The 17500-nt window shown below is 49.6% G+C and overlaps 1 protein-coding gene across 1 annotated transcript; it reads left to right on the forward strand.

Moving 5' to 3' along the window:
* The first annotated feature begins 1363 nt into the window (after nucleotides 1–1363).
* On the forward strand, nucleotides 1364–4758 carry LOC149372021 (uncharacterized). The gene is made up of 2 exons (XM_089581484.1): nucleotides 1364–1825; nucleotides 2764–4758. Exons 1-2 carry the CDS (start codon nucleotides 1364–1366, stop codon nucleotides 4756–4758), a joined length of 2457 nt encoding a protein of 818 aa, XP_089437610.1.
* Nucleotides 4759–17500: the final 12742 nt, after the last annotated feature.

Genomic DNA, 17500 nt, shown 5'->3' on the forward strand with positions numbered 1-17500 from the left:
TAAACGCTGCCAGGATGCTTTCTGCTGGCCTGCGATGGTTGAAAAGCAGGCGCCGGCAGTATATGCGGAAATCTGTGAGTCGGCTGCTATACAAAGATTGCTTTGCAACCGAAAAGTGTCTTTCCCAGACGACACTCTTGCATTCTTTTTACAAACGTAAAGACTCAAGTCCCCCTTTCGTAAACTGTGGTTTGCCGCATGTTTACCAAAATGACTCCGCGCTTGGTTCCTCGTGGACGACTGGTGTTGGACGATTCGTTGCGCTCCGTACCTGGAGAGGGAAGGAGCAGCTCTAGACAGGGAGGGAGCGCAACAAATCGGTCAAAACCAGTCGCGAACCAGGAGCGAGGCGCAGGACAACCATCCGTTCACTCTCTCCTACTGCAAAGGGGTAGCATAAACCACTGTACCCTTGCACCTTTGCCTGCCCTTACGACACTATCATTGTCCACTGTCGACATTCCAGCGCCCCTGTGTGGGTCGTTCCTCGTCTTTTCGTCCTGTCTCTTGAGCTTTTACGTCTGAGGGGATTCCTCAGTTGACGCAGAAGTGGAACCTCGACCCTTTTCGTTTCCACAAAGAATGTGAGAGCGTCCTCTGGGAACGAGACCTTTTAGTTAGAAAACAAGCACTGCGGAGAAGCGTACTTAGATTTCCGCAAACGGTCCGTTATGGTTGCGCTTGAACCATGAATCTCTTGCCCAAACATACTCGAGTAACAGTGTGTAATTGGCTTTTTCCAGAAACAAACCCTACGCTCAAAGGTAGAAAGTGCAGAACTGTTAGATGTTGAAGCACCCCCACCCCCTTCCTCGCTATCCTAACTTATGAATGACGTATTTCATATTCATATATAACAGCATACTGCAGAAAGGGCGCAGAACAAAAAACGACGGCGAGTGCTAGTTCTGACCTTTTTCGTTTCTGCGTCGGCTCTACATTGCGATGTTATTATGGTAATGGTAATTATGGTATTATGGTATGGCAATATTATGGTATGGTAATTATAAACGTATACACATTCTTAGCCCGTGTTTCTCAACGTTCATATAAGATAACCATCTATTTGCTTGTACTACAGTTCCCTTTTTTTCCGGCGCCGTATTGAAGTGTCGTGCTTACTAGCGCAGTCAGCCCTTTTCATCTACAATGCACACGAGGTTTACCTAAATTGCGATGCTGGCAAAATTATTTGGCATCTTTGTTTCGCCTTGCCTCATTTTAATATTGTGTTTGTTTCACTCCTCACATTGTGCTTTACAGAAAACAGGCAGCGCTACCGACGAACAGCAGCCCGGCATCAAGCAGAACACACTGCACATCACCACAATCTGCGTCATGTGCTACTAGCTGCGAAGCCACAATGACTGACTACTGGGATGGCCTAGGAATTGAGAATCCCTTGCCAGAGCTCGTCTTTCAGAGGGACAGCAGCTTCCCGACAGCGCAGGATGCGGGCATATGTGGAAGAAGAGTTGTGTCTGTGGACCACTTCATAAAGGCTGTACAAGAGCTTGGCGAACACCGCTGCCCTTGTCCTAATGGAGGGCGCTTTGAGTATAAAGAGGAAAGAAGGATCGGCCTCTGGTCGGAGTTCAAATTTCAGTGCAATGGTTGCCATGAACTCAAAAGAGTCGCTACCGACCCTGTTGCAGAGCCAACGCCTCTCACAGATAAGGCAGCTCTTGGCATAAACGATGCTACTGTGTGGGCATTCACAAGCATCGGGTCTGGCCACTCGCATCTGGAGGAGGCAATGGCGGTCATGGAGATCCCTGTCATGGGCAAGGGAACGTTCCTGCGTCGAGAGGAGGCACTAGGAAAGGTATGCGCACTGGCATATTGCCAAGTTTCGTTTCCATGCGACTTTGTATGTGTAGTGCGGAATATCCCATTTTGTGCAGCTGTTGCTCTCTTTGTCCTGTCTTTTGTGGTTCCTGCCTGATTTAGAACTATAAATGTTTCAGGTACTGATGATTCCCATTACATTTGTTTGCGCTGAATTAAGACAGACAGCCAATCCACAATATGCGGTAAACATGCGAAGACCTCAACACTCACAAGTTTTATCAAATTGAAGCACCAGAAAACATACACAAGAAGAGAAAATTACCGCCACACAGATAATTCAGCCTTTTCCTTTGTTCCAATGCACAAATCCTCTCAAATTGTACCAGCACAAAGAATGAACTGCACCGTTCCTACATCCATATTTCCAATTTTTGTCCGCGTACATAAAAAAATGCACAAGACATTGTTAGCTACCATAATAACTGTATTCATCTTACACGTTTGCTCTTGTTAGCAGGTGTCCTTCACGTGTTGTCTACGTGCGTTTTCGGTTCTTTTTTGGCGAGGAGTCATTTTTTCAAGCCTCCAAAAGTCTCCCCTCGCTTTATATTCGTCGTCCCATATTATGTGTGCAACTAGGGTATGTTGTCATGAAAGAGGGGAAAGAGAAGTTTGTAAAACCAGTTATTATTATGTCATGGCTTGACATGTCATTCTTAGCAACTCATTCGATCTTCCATGCGCCTAAGGGTGTTACATTTATTTGTAGTACGTCGTGCATACAAGAGGCAAAAGCTGAAATTCGAAGGATATATGCAGTGTCGTCCTGATTTCTAGTTGGGCGTGAACCTTTCCATGTGCTAGGCAAAATCCAAAGGAGGCTGATACTTGCGAGAAACAGCACAACAGGGGAAGGAACTTTCAACCTGTTGTGAAGAGACATGCTTCAACGTATGTTCGATTTTCTTTCAGCAATGGGAAGCTGTGCTCCTGGGGCAAATGACTGAAGCTGGCAAGGAGGAAAAGAGACTAGCAGAAGCAGCTGGTGATTTCTGCGAGGATGGCTGCACCCCAAAGATAACAGTGGTAGTTGATGGTGGCTGGTCCCACAGGAGCCATGGCCACCGATATTGTGCCAATTCTGGCGTGGCCGTCATCATAGGTAAGCGTACAAAAAAGCTCCTCTACTTGGGTGTGAGAAACAAGCTGTGCAGCACTTGTCAGTTTTATGCCAGAAAAAACGTTGAAGCAAAGAAGCACACTTGCTACAAAAACTGGGACCAAAGCTCAGGGGCCATGGAGGCAGATGTTCTTGTTGAGGGTTTCCAGCGAAGCATGGAGATGCACGGGGTTCAATACCGCACCTTTATAGGAGATGGAGACTCGTCCGTTTACTATCAGATTCAGACAAAGGTTAGCTACGGTCGTTTCGTCCGAAAGCATGAGTGTGCTAACCATGTTGTCAAGTGCTACACTTCCCGCCTCTACGCCATTGCTAAGGAAAGCAAAGGTGGCCGGCCCATGTTATCGGGCCCGAGAATAAAGCGCATAAAGAACGGTGCGCGCAAGGCTGTCAGTCACTATGCCGAAATGTTACGAGAGGATCCTGCTGATGAAAGACAGCTTGTTCGTGATTTGGCCACTGACTTGAGAAATGGCCCAAAACATGTGTTTGGGTGTCATGATGGCTGCAAAAGTTATTTCTGTGACCGCACCAAGGGTGAAGACTTATACGGGACGCTTCCTACCATGCTGAAAACAAAGATAATGACTGCAGCCAACAGTATTGCGGAAAAAGCTGACCGTCTCATCAATGATGACACAAGCAACCTTGCGGAAGCCCTCATGTCTCTTGTTGCTAAGCTTTGTGGCGGCAAGCAGATCAACCGGTGCCAGAAGGGTTCCTATGAGCATCGCTGCCAAGCTGCTGGGCTAAGCTTCCAGCTGGGGCCCCAGTGGCACGCAAAAACTAGCAAAGCAATGATTTGCGAGAGCCCCGGTGCTGTCTACAAGAAGTATGCTAACAGGAAAATGGCTGCAAAAGACCGGCGATTGCCTAGGAAAAGACTTTTTGACAGCCAGCATGACCGGAAGATCCGTGCCGCTTGCACCTCATCACCTCACTATGGGGCCAATTGCATGAAGCCAGACATGCCACCTGATGAGTTAGCTGAGAAAGCAGAAAGGCAGCTACAGGAGCTCCAAGTTGATAAGGAACTATGCGAACAGATTGAGGCGCAAACACGGGGACAGGCAGACAATTCGAATTGGTTCGAGCAAAGGAGGCTCCGCCTCACTGCTTCAAATTTCCACGCTGTCTGCATAAGAAGGGACTGCACACCCTGTGACGCACTGGTAAAGGCCCTGCTTCATCCAAAGAGCTTCACAAATTCTGCCACGGAGCACGGCAAGCAGCATGAGAGCGTTGCACTCCAGTTATATGGAGCACAGATGAACAGAGTTGTTCAACCATGCGGGCTGTTTGTTGACCTTGAGCATGGATTCCTGGCAGCGTCACCTGACGGGGTAGTTGACGAGGACCGAATTGTAGAGGTGAAATGCCCGTTAACTGCAAAGGAAGGTGAGCCCCTGGAAGCAGCGCGAAAGTTCTCAGAGAAGAAGCAAAAAGAAGGTGATCCAGTGCTTAGACGATCGCACAGATATTTTTACCAAGTGCAGGGCCAGCTTCATGTCACCAGAAGGAATATCTGTGACTTCGTAGTGTATACAACAAAGGGAATACACGTGCAAGAGGTACGCCGAGATGACAATTTCTGGGCAACGAAAATGAAGCCATTTCTGGTACGTTTTTATAGAGACTGCCTTCTTCCAGAAATTGTAGACTCCCGCGTTGCTCGCTCCATGGAAGTGCGCCGCCCAGACTGGAACAGGATTGCTGTAGAGGCCAGGGAAAAAGCAAAAAAGAAAGCACTGCCTGAGGTAACCAGCAGTCAGCCCAGCAGCTAGAATGACTGCCTTGCCTCTTGAAATGCCCTGCCCTCTGTGACGGATGCGGTGCGGCGGAAACTCTAGAGCCCCTGCTCTTTCGCTCTACCGCGTTCGCCGATGCTCGTCGTGACATGCTCGCAGCCTACAGGGCTCTGGGCATTCTCCCAGACGCTCTCACGATGCTGTTGTGGCCGCAGGGCAGTGCGCGCGTCCTCGAGCGAACAGTGGTGAGCCTCTGTGCATTCCTCAAACAGACGGGGAACGCTCCGCGTGTGCTACCTTGGACGATGAACAGCTGGACGCCCCCACTCCAGATGTATTGGTTTTATGTCGTGCGCGTGTGTTTGCACTGTGCTCTATAAGACCTTCACGTGCGTGCGACCTGTATATATGTGATTATGCTAATATGTAAATAGATTTATTGCCAGTGTACCTCTCCCCCTGACCTTTCTACTATCCCCTCACCGCTTTCATTTCACTTCTAGACACTGCCTGCTATCCTTTTTTTCCGCTGCCCCAGCTCAGGTGCTTCCAGCAGCAATGGCAGTTGCCGGGGCTAGCAACAATCTTTTCCCTTCCATTTATCATGCAATAAAACCACTTACCTTACCTCTGTGACATCTATTTGCCTATTCATGAATTACCATGGGGAGCCGAATAACCACTACGATGAAAGTGCATGCCGTCTACAGTAAACTAACTGGTTCGACCAGTAAAAACTGTGCATGTAATTGCTTTCGCCTTCTTTTTACTTGATAAATTAATTGAAAAATTGGCGCATTCCAGATCCGACAGAATGCTATCTGTTCGGCGCGTCTAATCATTCAGTATTTGCTGAAAAAAACTGCTTCGCACGCAATGGACGGTGTTGTATGGAATAAAAATCAGAAGCGAATTATTTTGCTGCGAATGTGTGAATGCATGGCAACTGGCCCATCTCAAAATGATTTGCTACTAACCCATGAAACCAAAGGGCGGGCTCAACACGAAAGTACAGTCATGAAATTGTTGAGCGTGAACACAGCAGCGCGTGGCAGATAGCCTCGAGCCCTACTCTTGTCGATACGCGGCGGTCGCCTTCATAAACAAAGTGGAAAGGGAGGTGTGTCCTTCTGCTTGCTGGAAGCAGGCAAGGCGGCATAGCCCTTTCCACCACGTTGATGAAAGCAGCCGGCGCGTGTCGCCACAAGTAGGTCTTGAGGATACTTGCCATGCGCTCCCGTGTTCACGCTCATAAATTTCATGACTGTACTACACACGTTTCTTGCGTGTTCCCTGTGCAATAAATATGACAATACACTCCGGTTACATTGAAATAATGGACAGTAGTCCGCCCAATATATTGGTTCGAAAACTACAAAGGCATGCACTCTGCTTTTAGCGCGTGCATTATTACGGGAAGCTGAAGCAAGACAAGGAAGCAGCTGCCAACGTTCTTCCATAGCGTGCCGCTCTTGACATCGCATTTCAGTGTCAAATAAAATATCGCGGGAAAAAAATATATCAAAAAATGATTAGAAGGACGTTATAGTTGCCTGACAACAGACGGTGTGAAAATAACAGCTGTGCTTCAATTTCCAGGTACGCGTGCGGGAACGCGCACACACGCACGCACGCTTTTTCTATCTTTGACCAACCCCAAATCAGGGCAAATCGACGCAAGGCGAGTAAGATATACATTTCAGCACGCGATGGAAAATTCTAGAGGCAGTAAGCAACCTAATAAGGCAAACTAGATGCAAGAAGATGACTACACTCACTGCCCTGCAGTGGGTGTAGTCAGGCTGATGATGAAGATGCAAGAAGAAAGACGTACAGTCCCCGTCAAAAGTATACAGCCCCAGGTGTTTGCTTCTAAGCTGTTTAGTGGGGCTCCCTAGCACATCTAGCACTCCAAAGATTGGGAGGGTTGAGGAAGCGATGCTATTCCTCTCTCGAGAGGTCACGATCGCTGAGCATGCATAACGAGGCACGCAGCAGGCCTCACAAGCAAACCCCTTGGGCCGTATACTTTTGACGGGTGGTGTACGTCTAACATAAATAAGAGCACACAGTTCAGGATCCAAACGGGAGAGGGGAGGGGGACGCCCTAAGTGCCTACAGAACTATCCCTTTATAGCCGGCCCCTTTTTTGACAACGTTTCTCCCCCCTCCCCCCCTTCCACGTACAGTTTTAGACTTAGTCCGCTTTGTGAATGATATGCATCTATACTACTAATATTACTATGCATCAACAGGGACGAAGTGATTGTACGCGCAAAAGACGAGGGCAGAAAGAAGAACACACGAAAAGCACCGACTTCAACTACAAGGTTCATTGCAAAAAAAAAAAAAAAACGCCAGAAGTATATACCTGGGACATAAAAAAGCATATATAATTTGCATGATGTCACACTTTTCTATTTTTGTCGTCCGCTTTCCCTTTTCGCTTACTGCGTGCTGGGCAGCACTATTTTTCTTTCTTTCTTTTCCTTTGCCAACACTAATATATGTATCGACATTGAAAATAGAAAAGTCTATAGTCGGGTACAACGCAAGAACGAAGCGGCACATACCCTCAAATGAGGCCCTCCAGACAGTAACGTCGACCGCACAGCTCTCTGTGGCTATGCAGCCAAGGCTAAACAAGAGAGGGAGGGAAGCGGTCCTTTATTCCCGTGCCCCGCATCCTTATCCCGAACAAAGATAATCTTCCCTCCGATGCCGTTTGGGCAAAGACGGTACCCTCTTTGTCCCAGCTCTCCAACTTTTCCCTTCACCCTTCCACAACCATAACCCGAACAAAGGAAGCCCCACTCGCGACGGCAAGGCCCTTCTTCCCTCTATGCTTAGCCTTGGCTACATAGATGCAGAAGGCTACCGCGTGTGGTTGTGGAAAAACCAGCAAGGGGCAGGCAGAGAAAGAAGCATGCCGAATCCCCCCAGCCAAAACCTCCCCCCACGCACGACGGGGACAAGCAGCCGGGTTTGCCATGGTTCATCTGTAACCCTCTGAAGGCAGGCGCAGCAACAAAAGAAAAGTCTTCACGCAGCGCGCGGGTCAAGAAAGGACCGGAAACACATCTCAACATCTCAACCAGAACCAGTCTCGGGTCGCTCAGGGGCAAAACGGGTAGACACTTTCCCAGTCATGGATCAGTGTCGTAGCCTGGTGGCAGAATCTGAACTACTCGCAAGATGGCGGCAGTGGAACCGCCACCTTAAGCCTCCTGCTTCCATGAGGGTTCTCTCAAGGTCGACGACAGATCTCGAGGCTGCAGTTTTCAACAGCTGCTGGTACAACAATTGTAGCCATTCACGACGCAGCTACCATCTTATTGACAACAGCCTTCGGAATTATTAGGCACCCTAGCTGAAGCTAGCTTCTTGGAGAATAAAGCTCCATACGCCTCCCTGGTTATTCCATCTTGTATACCCCTATACCCCTTCTCTCTCTCTCGTCTTGTATAGCTTCATGCCAGCAGTTCGTAGAGGGCAGCCTGAGAGTTGTAAGGCCACCAAGCGTCAGTGCAGATGTAATACTGATGGGACCGACCAGGAAAGTGGCACCAACTCATTCGGAATGAGTGTATACCAACGGCTCGCTTGAAGACGACGTACGTCGATGCAAGTCGATACAAGGATCTCCGGACTTGTGAGCCTGCATGAAAGCCCGTTTTTTGGGGTGACTTTCGTCTGGACTGCGCATTTTTTGGTTTTGAGATCCGCTCTGGAAGACAAGGAAAGAGTCCAGGGAATTCGCATCTCTTGTCAGTGTACAACGTACTTATAGTCCTTGCTAATATCGTCATCCTCAAGATGACGCTCGTATACCTTAGACGTGCGAGCCAGCTGTTCTTGCGACGCAGTACTTGCTCCCACCTTTTAAACTGGCGGTCACCGGGAGCCGGTGTGAGAAAACGGGGTGGCGTCATTTCTGTTGCCAATAGTGCAGCCACGTACAAAGCACGATGTCGTGTTTATCACTCGCTTGTAGTCACCAAGTGGACAGACTTCACCACACACACGTTTCGATAGAGGCGCGATAGAGGCGAAACGCAAAAGGCGCCCGCGGGCTGTGCGATGTCAGTGCATGTTAGATTCCCACGTGGTCGAAATTATTCCGGAGACCTCCACTACGGCATGCATGGGCATGCACAACACTATACATGAACTTATAGATGCACATCGCCACACACAGTACCTTCATCTGGATGGCACGGAAACAGGATTATATATACTAGATTCCCTGGGAATTCGCATACCAGCACACGCTACAGACGTGGCCTAGACACCATGCGCGTAATGTGAGGGCTGTGCGGGGGCCCTGAGACCTTGAAGGGTCCAAACTCGCTTGCTTAATAAAGTTTTCGATCCACCCATCCATCCATCCACTACGATACCTCCTTCTATCTTTGTTTCACTCCTACCTTCCTCCCTTCCCTTACGACGAGGTTCAGGTGTCCGCCGAGATATGCGAGACCATGGAGGAAGGAAAGAACTAAGGAGAGGCCCTGACGTCACCTTTTGTGAAGCCGCCCCGCAACAGGAAGTTGGATCGGCTCTCCTCACTATCTTCTTTCTCCACCGAGCTACGGGGCGGGGATCGCGCGCGGCTCGCAAGCGCTTCGTAAAAGGAAGGAATAAAAAAAACAGCGCCGCTCGCCGCTACACTCCTACACCTCCCTCCCCGCAAACACGCAACTAGACACAGACCGGCGCACAGGTGCGGTGAACCTTTTCCGACGCCAGGCGAAGAAAGACGACATTGCGCGCCGCCATGGGCGTCCGGAGGGGGGGGCAAGGGGGGGCGGCTGCACCCCCCTGGAAAATCACTCACTCTAACCGTGAGTGATGGCCGCACACCAGGGGCGGCGGTGCGCTCAGCAAAAAGAGTAAAAGCGGCCCCGCTTCCAGCTTTGGGTCACATCTGCGAAGTGCCGCGTCCGGGGACGCGTCGTTGCAGACATACAGCGGCACCGGCGAGCATGTGTTTCGAGGCGTCTTGAGATGGGTGCCTGTTTCTTTGATCTCTAGAGAGATAGCCACACGGAGGCAGACAGTGCACATTCCGGCCACCGATGAATTCTTCAGGAGGGAGGGACAAATCAGCCGTGTCCACCCCCGCTTTGTCGGGCTGCTCAAGGGCAAGCAGGCGATGAGTTGGCGCCGCCGCCGCTCGCTGTCTCCTCCGATCCACGGGAGAGCGCAGTTCGGTAGAAGCGCCGCTTTCAGAATCTTCGGCAAAGGGGATTAGCAGCTGCTTTTGTTCACGGCGACGCAGTCTCCAGAGGCGCCCCCACACCAGCGTTCCTTGCATCTTCTCCGGAAACCAGCGCCTTTGGTCAAGGCAGCCCGATGGCGCCTGCCTGGCTCGCCTGGCTCGCCTGTCACCTCTGGCTGGGCCTCAAATCCCAACAGCGCCCATGTACTGTGCGATGTCAGTGCATGGTAAAGAGACCCAGGTGGTCGACATTATCCGGAACTCTGTACTACTCCGTCCCTCATAGCCTGAGTCGTTTTGGGGCTCTGAACCCCATAAAAACACACAAAACAAATTTTCTGACCGGAGTGGCGAGTGTCCCTTCCCCTCAGAAGTCACAAGGCGTTCCTTTCACCCCCAAAGTGCGTATTCGGGGATACTGCGGCAAGTAGGCCCTTGCATGTGTGCGCGCCTCTGTGTTTGTGCTTCGGTATTTTTAGTGGCCGGTTGTCAACGAAGCTGAGAAGAATCAAGACAGCAGACGAGAAAACGACGAGCGGCGAGTAGTGTGTGTGCAAATACTCGACTGTGCGGTTGCGCGAGCAAGATGGAGCGAGGTGTATGAAGCTGCGAGCGTGCATTTATCTTGTAAATAAGTTTTCGTTGTATATATAGTCATTTTTTGTTTTCAACGTACGCATTCAACCGTTTTTTCAATCAATGTGTATATATTGTTAACACTACCAACCCCGAAGAACTCCATAGCCAGCTTTGTCTCGCGCGGTTCCGAATGATGGACATTCGGCGCTTCTTCAAGCGTCAGCGGTTGTCTGACGAAGCGTTATCCAAATGCGCCCCTGCAGATTCTGGTGGGATATGTGACAACGGTGTAGCATTTGAACAGAGTGATGCAAGCTTTTATCACCGGACAGTAGCTGATGTCGTCGACTCCATGGAAGGGACTCTGTCAACAGTGAGTTCAGGTAATGCAGCAGGCCGAGATGATTCCATTTCTCCTTTCTTGGGATTTAAGTCCGGATTTGACCAGAGCGATGCAACCTTTCATCACCGGACAGTAGCCGACGTCGTCGTCTCCATGGAAGGAACTTCACCAGCGAGCTCCGGTCACGCAGTAAGCCGACACGATTCCCTTTCTCCTTGCTTGGGATCGAAGTCCGGAGACAACATCAAGAAAACAAATAACTTGCCTCAAGAATATGACTTAGGAGAGTTTCTAGGCAAAGCTAAACTCACTGGCATACCGGACTTTTTGAAGTTACGTCTTCTTACTAAGCCATGGTCTCCAAATGTTACATACGATTTTAAGAAGGATGTAACACCTGGAAAGAGGCCTTTTCGACATCAATGGCTGGGAGATTACGCCCCCTGGCTTGCGTACTCAGCGACAGCGAAAGGCGCTATTTGTCGTTTTTGCGTCATTTTTCCTCCACGTGTTCACCGGGGTACTCAAGGAAGTTTTATCGTGCGCGCTTTCAGTAACTACAGAAAAATGCACGAGGCGTGCAGGGATCACGTAAAATCCCAATGGCACCAGGAGGCAATGACGGCCTCACAGAACTTTATGGATGTGATGAAAGGCAAGCAGCTACCCGTTGTAGAGCAGCTGAACAGAGCACTGCACGCACAAGTTGAAAGGAACCGTGAGAAACTATTTCCAATAGTTTCCACCATTGTGTTTTGCGCGACGCATGACTTGCCAATTCGCGGCAAGCAGTCCGATAGTGGAGTCTTCAATGATCTGCTTGACTTTCGTGTAGAAGCTGGAGATACTCTACTTCAGGAGCACTTCGCTTCTTCTGCTGGCAATGCCAAGTACACTTCTGTCCGCGTCCAGAACGAGATCATCACAATCTGTGGCGACATCCTGAAAGAGCAGATAGTTACCGAAGCTAACAAAGCGTTTGCTTTTTCCGTTCTTGCTGACGAAACTGCAGATATTTCAGGAAAAGAGCAGATGTCTATAGGCGTTCGCTTTATTGACAAGGCGGGAGCCGAAGTGTGCGCTCGAGAGCAGTTTTTGGGATTTGTAGAGCTGGAGCAATTAAACTCTGCTTGCATCGCCGCGGCAATCTTGAAGTTTTTGACGAATGTCGGGCTGATTCTTTCGAACCTCGTTGGACAGGGGTACGATGGATGCTCTACAATGGCTGGAAAAGAAGCTGGAGTGAACAAAATTATACAAAAACAGTTCCCGAAGGCACTATTTTTCCACTGTGCAAGTCACAAACTAAATCTCGTCATCAACGATCTGAACGACGTCTCTGAAATTCGAAACACAATTGGCATAATCAAACAAACCATAAACTTCTTCCGCGAGAGCGTACTCCGGAGAAAATTGGTGCCGAACATTCCGATGCTGTGTGAGACAAGATGGTCTGCAAAATATAAGTCTATTAGGATCTTCTCTTAGCATTACGTGGCCATAGTCGAAGCACTCGAGGAGCTCGCGTCCACGGAATCATGCTCGAACGCTGCAACTAGACAACGAGCTCACATCCTCTACTGCGCAACAACAAGCTCATCTTTCATCGTCTGCTTGCATATTGTAGCGAAGTACAGCGCTCGGCTCGAACCAGTTACGAACATTCTGCAAGGTGTATCCATGGACTTCCATTCTGTGCATGACCACATCACTGAGCTGCAACGTATTTTTCGCGGCCACCGGACGAACGCTGTAGAGGAGTTCTCTAACATCATGAATGCAGCAAGGGAGGCAGCCAATCACTTAAATGTGGTGATATCTGTGCCAAGACAAGTCTCTCGTCAGGCCCACCGAGACAACTACGGGATTCAGTCGCCGGAGGAATACTACCGTGTGGCAATATATGTGCCGTACTTGGACTCCCTCACTGCATCTTTAGCTCGGCGCTTTTCTGAAAGCAATGAGAGGAGCTTCAAACTTATCCAGCTGCATCCATCCAAAATGAAGCACTTGAGCCGTGTTGAGTTCGCTGTTCTCGCCGAAGAACTCCAGTGCTTTTACGGCATCGACAACTTCAAGGAAGAGGCCATCTCTTGGTACGAGATGTGGTGCAACAAAACTGGGGACCCATCAGAAATAACTTACTGCGAGCTTCTACATCAGGCCAAGACATTCTTCCCTGGTGTTGCAAAAGCCATTGAGGTGGCTCTGGCTTTGCCAGTTACTACCTGTACGGTCGAACGCTCCTTCAGTACAATGAGGAGAGTGAAAACGTGGCTACGCTCAACGATGACAAACGACAGACTGGACGGCCTTTGTATGATGAGTGTGCACCGAGAGCGTGTAATGAAGCACAGGAATGAATTTATCACCCGTGTCATCACGCAATTCGCCCAGAAAAATCCGAGGCGTCTACAGTTGCTGTTTACTGACTGACTGTCGTTGCGTGTTTGTGAACATATTGTGCTGTGTGCTGGTCATCAATCCGGGTGTGTCGAGAACCCGTATGCAGCAAGACTGAGCACTCTTCTCCACGAAGTGATAGTATCTTTTTGCATTTTTATTAATTTTAATTGTTTCTTCGTTGATAAACTCCAATGTATCTCTCCTAGCCACGCTTTAATTTGCTGTTTGTAATTTTTCTTTCATGCGTGTATTTTACTTATTTATTTTATTTATTTATAAATAAATAAATTTACTCCGCAAATAGTGCCTTTTTGCTACGAACATACCCCCCCCCCCCCCCCCCTCCGGCGCCAACAGCCAATGGGGCCCCCCCCTGCAAAAAATTCTGCGGACGCCCTTGCGCGCCGCTTATAGCTCAGCTCACCATCCTCCTCGGGCTACCATACACACGCCGTGTGGCCTTCGACACGCAGCTCAGCATCGCCGAGAGCGGCTTCATGTTTCTGTGCTGTTTGGTGAGGTGCGAAAGTTCGCTGATCAAAACAATCAACGCTTCTTCGCGTGTCGAAGCGCGGTTCCGGAGTGCCACCTTTTCGCGAGATTCATTTCAATGCATCGATCGCTCCGCGTAACGACACCAAGTTTGACGAACAAAATATCAAATGAGCGGTTATTTGCTGCATTTAAAAGCAATCTTAGATGCGTGCGTAACCTCACGACGCCAGGCATGTAGACTTTAACACGCAAGGCCGAACACACCGTGCCGAAAGCCCGTCCACCGCCACCGAGAAACACTCGGGCCCCTAGCAACAACGACGCTAACGACGCCCTACGCCGTTGCTAGTGGCCCGAGTTTTCTTAGCAACAACGACAACGTTGCTAGTGGCCGACTTTTTAAGCCTAAATTTTGACGTCACTTCTGCCACATTTTCGCCAATGCATTGGGAATACCAAGGGCCTCTCCTTGTGCGAGACAGATACTGCGCCATTTCCTTTCCTCATAAAACCATTTTACCAATTTAACAAGATCCGAACAGTTTGTTGAAACGCTCGACTACAGCGCCACTGGTTCTCGCGACCGCCACTTTAGCCACCTCCCGAGCGAAGCTGTGAAACTGAAACTGGAAGTGTAACTGAAACTTCAAACTTGTAAGGATGTTGAAGGGCGCGGCCATCGCTAGATTGTAGAGTTGCAAAGTGTACCGATGTGGTACCGATGCATAATGCAATGCCACCACCCTTTTTCAAAGAAGACGCTCCTATCTTCACCTAACGCACACGGTAGTGTGGCTAACCACCATAGCCACGGCAGCTAACGGCCAACTGTGTGTGACGCGCGCGTTTACGGAAGGGCCCTCAAAACACATTCATCTTAATATAAAAGCAAAAGAAAAAGACAGACATGTCAGCTTGTAAAAAAATATGCGAGAAAAATTTTTAATGATATGAAATTAAATTTTGTTTTAGGAAGATGAGAGATGTAAACAAAAGTCCAATATGGCTCTTCTCTTCCACGTCTTTCATGACCCGCTGCAGTGGCTCGGCTACTGAGCCGGAGTTCCCGGGTTCGAACACGGCAGCGGCGGCTACGTTTCGTTGGAGATGAAATGCAAAAGGCACTCGTGTGATTATAGTGTACTAGAATATGGGGTAGTGTGTTCAGGGAGGACTCGCGGCTGTCGCTGTTGATGTCGAAAGCCACGAGATGGCGCCACCAGAGCATGGGCTGTCACTGCATGCACTCCTCCCGATACGCGGCAGTTCGTTCTGTACATCGCACAGAGTATTTTTGGTCCTTTCAAAAGCCAACACTTCAATAACGTGTCCTGTAAATGTTTGTCATTGTACATGCACGACAAATAAAGTTAAATGCGATAGGACAAGTCGCACACGGAAGAAAAATTAGCTGAGGTTTAGCTCTGGTTAAACCGGGCAAATAGCGTAAGCAAGCAGTAACTGTTTTGCCGGAGGCGAACGCGCGTATTCATTCCCCGTTTCCCTCCCGCTTCCTCTCTCCACATTCCGACACATGCGTCGAGAGCGTGCGACTAGGCGCTCGGCAGCGGCGGCTAACCGACGGTCCTACCGCCTGGTGGAGCGCGGCTGAAACGGTTTCTATGGCAACGGCGCTCCATCTGTTTGACCTCGCTGCGGCTGAAGGTCAACCGTGGGCACCGCCGGGAGCTACGCGATGGCTCGAAACCCGGCGCAGTATTGCTTACGCAATAAAAAAAGAGCAGTGACTAGCAGACGGCCGCAAAACAGCCAAAATTGCGGAAAAGCAGCTCCAAATTATTTTCCAATAGCTGCATTGTGTACAGGCGCAGAGAACTTACAGCGGGTACTGCTGCCGAGGAAAGTTTGAACACAAGGGTGATGAACAAACTATTGTGCATACTACAGCGAGCAGGAAACGCGACCTCGAAATCGTGACCAATTCATGATCAGACGGCCGCGGTGGCATACTTATGAACATCGTCTGATTTTCGCATGCAGTTTTTCCTTTTCGCCCTGCCTCTCGTGACTGTTTGATGCCCTTGACAAAAAAATGACAAGTAGCTCGGGTTATTGGGAAGCAACGTCGGCACGGCGTCCGGCGTCAACTCTGGTTTCCCGCGTGGTATGCGGACTCCTCCGTTTATAACGTGAACATAATCTCTGAGAATGCACGATGGCTCGAAGTGCAGTTTTCATACCGAGTACGTTTCATCCAGGGTCTTGTCTTTCCGGTGCAAATTCCGCTCACAGATCTTCCTGCGCTTCATCTTTTGGAACAGCGAAAAGCGACGGCTGCTCACCCTTAGTCCAATGGTAGCCTGTTGTGCACACAGGTGTAAAGCAGTGCCGTTGCCGCCGACGATTCGGCATTTCTTCACTGTCGGTCGGCCAGCGGCAATTATAGCACGAGAAAAGGATCACATGACAAACTTTCTGTGAGCCGCGTACCACGCAACCGCGTCAATGCACGCGTACGCGTCACTGACTAGCAGACGACAACGAAAAGCGCGCCTTTTCCCGACAGCCCGTGCTACAGCAGCGCCGCCGCACTTTCGATGCGCGCTGCGACACGCCAATGCATGGTGAGCGGCGGCGCCTGAACCACGGCCGCTAGATACAAAGCGCAAAGCGACCTCGCTTTGCGCTTTGCATCAAGCGGCCGTGCCTGAACACACTACCCCATATTCTATAGACCGTTTACAGCGCGCAGTTCTTCCGTTTGAGACCAGATGGCGCCACCGGTGCGCTCAGAACACGGCGTCATTACTTGCCTCGTAAGTCGCCGGCGTGTATGCCTCGACGCAGCAGTGGAAATGCAAAAGAGAAAATGCATGCTCTGTTGTGGATTGCAAGAATTGCGACAAACAGTTAAAGGGGCGGGATGCGATCGTTTGCGAGCTTCACGGAACCGAACTGTACAAGAACGTACTGCCCCTGTTCGCGCCCGTTCGCCATGCACCCTTCCCAAACGGGCGAACGCAACACACATGCTCGCCAGCGCTAGACAGCGAATATAGAAGGAAATGTCTCGATCTTGGAAAATCTGCGAGGGTAAGTGCGCAACATAGCCGCATGAACAAGCTGTCCCGCCACCGAAACGGCACAAAAAAAAAACGACTTACGCTGCTATACCGCTACTGCATAATGTGCAGTGCATAGCCGTGCGAGCGGACAACGCTTACCGTCAGTTCGTGTATTACACACCGTCTTGGTGCTACTGTTGAACTTCGCTCCAAGTAGCGCGGTTTTCGTGGACCACAATCGGAATAACGCATTTGTGTTACGGCAGCTGTGCTCTGTGCTCTGCGGTTGTCACTTCCTCGCGATCCATGTTAGACAGTCACTAGAAGTGACTCCGGTGATTACTTACAACCAACGAGACCTCGAGCATTTTCATGTCCGCATATCGAGCATGGAGCGTATCACAATTTTATACTATCTGAGGCTGATATAATTGTGAACTTCTTGTAGTGAACGCTCTACCTTGCGCGCGTTATAACAATTATATCGCGGAATCCTTGTAAACTATTGCATGCAAGCTTGTGACGGCTGCTTGATGCATATGGTACTGCTTACATGATTGGGTAACATTTGTTTGTTTATTTATTTTTGTCGCCTTCCTTTGTTTAGCAAACCAACAGAAAATATTTTCGGCTTCCTAAGCACCTTTAACAGGTTGTAAACAAATGAGTACGATGTGCATGTGAGCGTTTTAGAGCAGTCTCCGCATG

Source organism: Amblyomma mixtum, chromosome 1, assembly GCF_055824585.1.
Source record: "Amblyomma mixtum isolate Tamu chromosome 1, ASM5582458v1, whole genome shotgun sequence".
Taxonomy (NCBI): domain Eukaryota; kingdom Metazoa; phylum Arthropoda; class Arachnida; order Ixodida; family Ixodidae; genus Amblyomma; species Amblyomma mixtum.